The sequence below is a fragment of the Bidens hawaiensis genome, unplaced genomic scaffold, assembly GCF_021521415.1.
Source record: "Bidens hawaiensis isolate Kalapana, Puna unplaced genomic scaffold, B.hawaiensis_p1.1 tig00050484_1, whole genome shotgun sequence".
In the NCBI taxonomy this organism is placed as follows: domain Eukaryota; kingdom Viridiplantae; phylum Streptophyta; class Magnoliopsida; order Asterales; family Asteraceae; genus Bidens; species Bidens hawaiensis.
The window spans coordinates 75,492-83,812 of NW_027499031.1; the positions used below are offsets into that span (position 1 = coordinate 75,492).

At 41.7% G+C, this 8,321-nt stretch overlaps 1 protein-coding gene across 1 annotated transcript; it reads right to left on the reverse strand.

Annotated features, from left to right (window-relative positions):
• Positions 1-5,394: 5,394 nt before the first annotated feature.
• Positions 5,395-5,826, reverse strand: LOC143598543 (uncharacterized). The gene has a single exon (XM_077076737.1). The coding sequence runs from the start codon at positions 5,824-5,826 to the stop codon at positions 5,395-5,397; it is 432 nt and encodes a 143-aa protein (XP_076932852.1).
• Positions 5,827-8,321: the final 2,495 nt, after the last annotated feature.

Below are 8,321 nucleotides of genomic sequence, written 5' to 3' on the forward strand. Positions count from 1 at the left end.
CGATTACAATAACAAATGCCGATTACAATGTGTAAGTCGATTACATATTGGTTCGATTACAATCTAACTCGCTTACATGGATATTCGATTACATTGAACCCCAATACAAATACATGGATCGCATACACACTTGAACTCAGTTACTTGAACATATTCGATCACATGCATGGGACTCGCATACTTTGTATATATTAGAGTACATAAAGGCTCGATTTTCTTTAGGGACTCGAATACATCCCTTAGGATCGGACACATGTATGCACACTTCAATACACCAATGTATTCAAGTGTAAAGTGTGTTAGTATGTATGGATTGAACGCAAACTGAACTCAAAGTAAGAGGTAATCTAGTACAAAGAAAGGAAAGATAAAAATATTAAAGTAACTGAAAACCTTAACAACATTAGGGTTGAGAATAAAATATTCTAAGTAAAAGTAATCTAATATAAGGCCATTGGATTAGACCAAACCTAACCATTTTGGCTGAAATACAAATAGAACAAGTATTGATAAGTGTAACTTATATACAGTTAGCAGAGCTCAAGTAAAGAAGGGATTAACAATTAACGGAGAAAGAAACAGGATCCATGTGAGTTTCTAGCCCCACTTCCTTGTTATGTTTTCGGGGATGTGTGCATACTCAGTGTGGATGCAAATACACTTACCTTAAATGGTAACTGTATGTCTTAATGATGAATGTGATAGTTATGTTAAAATTTTGAATGCATGCTTGATAGTACGTGAACGATCTTCAGATATTGCACGTATTGTTAAGGAACGTGTAGTGTGGTATGTATGATATGAGCATGTGAATAAAGAAGTATGTATGACTATGACATGTATGATATTATGTAAGATATGCATGAATGTGATAATGAAGATGATAATGAAAGGCAAGGTAAGGTTAAAGGGTTGCATACCCTAATAATATATGCGAAGGATAAAGGGTTGCATACCCTAATAATATATGTGAAGGATAAAGGGTTGTATACCCTAATAATATATGCGAAGGTTAAAGGGTTGTATACCCTAATAATATATATGAAGGATAAAGGGTTGCATACCCTAATAATATATGCGAAGGTCAAAGGTTTGCATACCCTAATAATATATGCGAAGGATAAAGGGTTACATACCTTAATAATATATGCGGAGGTTAAATGGTTGCATACCCTAATACTATATGCGAAGGTTATAAGGCGTATGCTCTTTAAAACGTAAAGTACGAATATGAAAGAAAGAAAGTATGAAGGTAAGTAAGTATTATAAACGAAAGTATGAAAGTATGAAGTATGTACGAAAGTATGTAGTTATGAATGTGCTGTATGTTGTATGATTAACTAGAACTCACTCAGCGTAGGTGACTTTTAGTATGCATGCAGGTGAGTAGATGAGACAGCTGGCTTGAGAGGGAGCACATGGCAGAAGAATAAGAGGCTGGCATCTGAAGACTCAAGACGTTTTATGTTTAAATGTTTTGATTTTGAAAGACAATATGTTTATTAAGACATGTTCATGAATTAATATGTAATATTTTATGAAAGTTTTAATATTCCGCGAATGTTTTAATTAACTCTGATATTTAGAACTGTGTTTATGAGTAAATCCAATGTCCAAAGTAGGGCACCGGCAACGGGGCCTTACAGTTTAATTGTGCTTCCGTGGCTAAGAGAGTCATAGGTACTGAGCCTTCTTGCAGTGTTTATGACTGGAGGACTAAATTTTTATGGGTGCAGGAGGACGTGGTGCCAATAACCATGGTTCGTCGTCCGCCTAACGATAAACTTGTGGATATAAATATTGAAACTTTTGAGGATCAAGATTGGTTCAAGACGCTGATCAAAAAGCCAACGCCCATGTGGGCCATTGTTGAGGAAGCCCTTGTATGGACTGGTGAGGGATCATGAAGTCCTCTGTTGTACTTTCCTAGGTGAGGGATTAATGCTTGATGTCCTGCTAGACAAGACAGTGGGATGCGTGCAGAGGCGCCCACGCGATCCAAAAGCCTTGCCCATTCATGACAGAACGTGGGACCATTTTTATTTCCCAAGACTTTGTGTTCTGAACCTGTGGTGTCGGCGTCGATCTTCCAGCTAGGTGCGTTTTCTTCGAACCCTCTTCCTTTAAACGCGTTGAATTCCGACGGGGTGATCGTTTTAGTGTCCTCAAGCGATGAGTCGTCACCCTGCGAGGAGCAATATTATGATGATACACCTGTAACGCCCGCTATTATGCGTGCTCTGGCAGATCTTGAGCGAAATAGAAAGCACCATTCTTCCAAGGCAGGTGACGCGGAAGGAAGTCACCCTGATGCCGAGGAGGAACCAGCGAAGAAAAAGCGAGCACCTGTCCCTAAGAAACAAATGGTCCGCCTTGAGGATCGAGTCTAGCAGATTGCCATGCAGTCTCTACTGCGTAAGTTATTAATGCCATATGCTCTTTCTTCCCTTTATACTTTCGAATTTTAACATTGTTTTATTGTCCGCAGAAACAACTGATACACCGGATCAAGGTGTATCTACTCAGAAGCCACCATCTCCTCCTCCAACAATCGTTATACCCGATGACATGTCTGGTTCGAAAGGGAAGGAACCAATTAAAGACGCTGAGGGTCTGTAGACCCAAGAAGCTCCGCACGACTCTCCACCTTCTCCTCCGCACTTTTCAGTCTCCTCAACAGCACGCCAATCAGGTGGTGGAGGTCCATCCCATTCTCAACAATCCCCAGGATCACAACAGTTACACCTTTCCTCCGATGCTGATTATTACGGAGTGGTGAATCCCGTGGAGGATGACCATTTTCACATACCGCGTTGGACCTTGGCCCGAGGAAAGCTGCTGAGGAGCAGCGTTTGAAAGCTAACACTGGACAGTGGAAGTTGAAGGATGCGGTAATTGCTCTCCGTGAGGAGAAGGACCGACAAGCAGCCGTCGCACGCTCATGGGAAGAGGTGTGTGCAAAATAGAATATCGTCCTTGCGGCTGCCCGCGAGGAGACTAGACACAAGGAGGAGGACTTGGCCAAAGCCTTAGAGGCTAATACTGCTTTGGAGAATCAAATTACCAACCAAGGTAGTTTGATTCAAACCTATGAGGAAGAGGCCAGGTTGCAGAAGGAGCAAGTTGAGTTGATGGAGAAGCGGATGGGGGAAATGGCGGCTGAAAACATTAAGCTTGTGAAGGCTTATGACGAGTTGGAGATGACGGCGGAGCAGGCTGAGAAAGACAAGCAATGGCTGATGTCTGAGGGCCTAGCACAGGTATATTTCCTTTCTTTTCCTTAACTCTTTTCTCAAATCTTTTGTCACTTATTGATTAATGTATTTAAACTGTCTGATAGGTGATTGACCACATCAAGAACGGGCTAGAGTTGGTTGATTGTCTTGCTACATTACTCAATGCCTCGTCTCAAGCTGACCGAAAGGTTGGTTTTTAGGAAGCCGTTGAATATATGAGGGATCAACATCCCCTTGAAGTGCATCCGCTGCATGGCCTTCACATAGGGAATGAATATAGCAGAAGAATGAAGGAGTATGACGAATTGTTATTCCCTCTTCAAACTATGCTCCCAGAATTTGTGGCAGCTGCAGATGGTGTTCAACGCCTGAAAGAATATTTAGGCGGGCCTTAAGACGACACGCCTTAACTCCTCCAACTTCCCCCAAGCCAGACACCCCTCTTGCAGAAGACCAAGTAGACGCAACCGCTCAAGATCCCATAGTGTAGTTATGTATAATTATGTTTTAAGGAAATCTTTTGTAATCACCATATTTTGTAATCCTCCTTTAATCATATATATGAAGCAATTTTCAGTTACACTTTGTTTTATTGTTGTGAATAATATAAGTGTTACTTAGGATCTTCATAGGTGTTAATGAAGGATTACTCAACCGATATTATGTTTTTTACGTTTTATGACACAAGGGTCACTTTTGGCACTCAGGCCAGGAATAAAAAATTTAAGGACACGCGGGTCACTTCTGGCACTCAAGCCAGAAAAAAAAATTTATTGACACGCGGGTCACTTCTGACGCTCCGGCCAGGAATAAAAGTTTAATGACACGCGGGTTACTTCTGGCACACAGGCCAGGAATAAAAGTTTAATGACACAAGGGTCATTTCTGGAATGCGGGCCAGGAATAAAAGTTTAATGACACGCGGGTCACTTGTGCACGCAGGCCAGGAATAAAATTTTAATGACACGCTGGTCATTTCCAGAACTCAGGCCAGGACCAAAAGTTTAATGGCATGCGGGTCACTTCTGGCACTCATGCCAGGAATAAAAGTTTAATGACACGCGGGTCACTTCTGGCATATATTGCCAGGAATTAAAGTTTAATGACACGCGGGTCACTTCTGGCACTCAGGCCAAGAATAAAGCCTATTTGTACAAAAGACATATTGCGGCTAAACGATTACTTGGATAAAAATGGCACGCAGGCCAATTTACAAGAAAATACTTAACATAAAGTGCTACACACATTTGTTGTTAACTACTGGTGGCATGCAGGCTGAAAAATAAAAACAACTTGATTCATATGTAGCACTTTTTTAATTGGGTAACATTCCAACTTCTTGGGACTTCAGTTTCGTCCAACTTTTCTAACTTGTAGACGTCTTTCGATAATACTTCCATAACTCGACATGGCCCTTCCCAAGTTGGAGCTAACTTGCCCGAGGGCTCTTGTCTCGATGCTTTATTATTGCGGAAGACAAAGTCTCCCGCATAGAAATTGCACATCCGAACCCTCGAATCGTAGTTTTTTTCAACTGACACTTGTAATTATGTTCACGAATAATGCCAATTCTCACCGTTCCTCAAGAAGATTAAGGTTCAGATGTAATTCTTCCTCGTTGTTATTAATGGACAACGTACTTGTGGATGGTACCCCGATCTCGGCTGGGATCATGGCCTTGCGGATGGTACCCGATCACGGTTGGGACCATCTGCAAACTGAGTTCCATTATCACTAACTAACGTCTGCGGTAGACCAAAATGACAGATAATAAATTCCCACAAAAACTTCTTTACGCTTGCGGCAGTGATAGAGGCAACTGCCTTAGCTTCAACCCATTTGTTGAAATAATAGATTGCCATGATTAGAAACTTGACGCGTCCCGGGGCTTCTCGGAATGGTCCCATGATGTCGATTTCCCATTTCCGGAACGGCCATGCGGATGTTACTGGTACTAACTCATTCTTCGGCCTTAAGGTACTGGGGGCATGATGTTGGAACGAGTCACATTTTCTGATCTCTTTGAGTGCGTCCATATGCATTCCCGGCCAGTAGTAACCTGCATTCATTAACTTGGCTACTACCATTCTTGGACCAACGTGTAGACCATAGATTCCTTCGTGGATTTCTCTTATCAGATAGTTTGCATCTTCAGCGTCTAGCCGTCTACACATTTGAGAAGTGGGCCCAGGAATGATCGACGATACAATATCCCATCTTGCACTTGATAATTCAAAGTCTTATGTTGGATCTTTTGAGCCACTGCCTTTTCTTCTGGGAGTGTTCCGGGTGACAGATAAGCAAGAATTGGTGTCATCCATGACTCAACTTCCGTTTGTATGACCAACACCTGGTGTTGCGGGACTGGAGGATGATCTAGGACCTTAATGCTGATATCTTTTTCAAAATTTTCAAAGTTAGTGGAAGCCAATTTACTCAAGACATCCGCAGACTTGTTTTCACTCCTTTTGATGTGAATTACTTTGCAAGATGAAAATTGGAGGATGAGGTCATTTGCTTGTGATAAATATGAAGCCACCACATCATTCTTAGCTTCATATGAACCGTTGATCTGTCCTGCTATTAACATCGAGTCTACACGTGCTTCTAAGTATCTGACATCAAGTTTTTTGGCTATCCGCAAGCCTGCCAAGAAAGCTTCATATTCTGCCTCATTGTTGGTACTTTTAAAGTCCAACTTGATGGCATAAGTGAAACTCATGGCCTTTAGGATTAACCAATCTAAGGCCCACGCCTGATCCTTCACCACTTGAAGCCCCATCAGTAAACAGTGACCATACCTGATCGCGTTCAGGTGGTGTTGGAATATGTTGTTCGATCAAACATTCTCTTTCTTTATTTTGCGGAACCTCTTTGACGAAGTCTACTAACACTTGACCTTTTATTGCGGGTCTTGGTTTGTATTCAACTGAATGCTCTCCCAGTTCGATGGCCCATTTTGCTAACCACCCAGACAATTCTGGCTTAACACACTTTCTAGTTTATATACCGTCAATACGTTGATCGGGTGTCCTTGGAAGTATCCGCGGAGACTTCTGGCCGTATAAACCAAAGCCAGTACCAATATTTCGAGCATTGAATACCTGGTCTCCGCATCGGTCAATTTCTTGCTAACATAATAAATAAGTGTTTGGAGATTTTTTCTATCTGTCAAACAGTACTGCCCCGATGGCTATGTCGGATGCTGAAAGGTATAAAGTCAATGGTTCCCCTGCTTGCGGTGCGGTCAAGGTGGGTAGTTCCATTAAGCATTTTTAGACTTCAAGAAATGCTTGTTCAACTTTCGCGGTCCATTTGAAGTGTGCTTTCTTTAAACAATTTCTCAATGTTGACACAAAAGGAAAAGATTTAGCCACATGGTTGGCTAGGAATCTGTTCAATGCTACTAATCTACCATTCAGTGTTTGTACCTCTCTGAGGGAAGAAGGTGAGGACATGCAGGCGACTGCCTGAACTTTATCGGGGTTAGCCTTGAAACCCGCACTTGAAACAATCACACCCGAGAATTTTCCTTCCTCCATTCCAAATGAACATTTGTTGGGATTAAGTTTCATATTTAATTCTTCTCAAGGTATTAAATGTTTCTTCTATATCCCGCAACATTTGGTCCTCTTCCACACTCTTTATCACCAATTGTCCATGTAGACTTCTATATTGTTCCCTATTTGTTCTTTAAAAGCTTCATCCATCAATCGCTGGTAAGTTTCTCCCGCATTTTTCAAGCCAAAGGTCATCATTTTATAACAAAAGGTGCCTTGGTCAGTACTAAATGCAGTTTTGTCTTCATCCCCAGCTGCCATACGGATCTGATGATAAACTTTGTAAGCATCAAGAAAACATTTAAACTTGAAAGGTGCCACCGCATCCACTTTCAAGTCTATTTCTTGAAAAGGATAACAATCTTTCGGGCACGATTTGTTCAGGTCTTTGAAATCGATGCACATCCGCCTGGTTCCATCGCTTTTAGGAACGATGACCGGATTTGCAACCCACGTCTTGTATTGAATTTCTCGAATGATTCCAGCATTCAATAAATCTTGAACCTGCTCATTCATAGCTTTAATCTGCTCAGGACCCATCCTCCTGGTTCCATCGCTTTTAGGAACGATGACCGGATTTGCAACCCACGTCTTGTATTGAATTTCTAGAATGATTCCTGCATTCAATAAATCTTGAACCTGCTCATTCATAGCTTTAATCTGCTCAGGACCCATCTTTCGTTTCTTTTGGATGATCAGAGTGAACGCTGGATTGACCCGCAGTTTGTGTTCCGCTATCCTCCTTGGAACACCCATCATATTTGCGGGTTGCCAGGCAAAAATATCCATATTCTTTGTTAACAGTTGCTTCAAAAATGTCTTCACTATCTCAGAGATCGCGGGACCAATTGTGATTGTCTAATCTGGAAATTTCGGATTTAACACCCACTTCTCTGGCTCAGTTCTTTCCACTTGTTTTTGGGATTTTACTTGGTTTTAAACTCTCCATCGTGAAACAATATTGCTACACCTGTACGGGTTAGAACTCATACCGCACCATGAGTTGTAAATGGGTGAGAGTTGAAGTCGCCAATTGCCTCTCGCCCTAAAATTATATCATGCTTGGATTTGGCAGGCAATACCAAAAACTCTACGTTCTCCGTTCGCGAATGAGTATTGTCGCTAAGAGTAACAGGTAAAGAGATAACTCCCCAAGGATGCATAACTTCATATCCAAACCAGACACCGGCACGTGAATAGGTTTCAGCCTCGCCTTGTCTTCCTCATCCAGTTGTTTAAAGCATTGTTCGTACATTATATCCGACGTACTCCCTGTGTCAAAAAAAACATATTGGGACCGGTAGAATCCGATCAGAGCAGTGATTATTAGGGGGTTATTTTTGCATGGATCCCCTTTGACCTGAGGGAATACTACTGGTTCACTTTTCCATTCTTCATCGTCAATTCCTTGTCTTTTGTATCCTCTAATCCGTCCTCCTTGAATCATATGGACGTTTAAATCTTTAACTGGCTTTTTATGCCGACCAAGATTGACCTGTGCGGATGGTTTTCGGTTTGTTGTTTT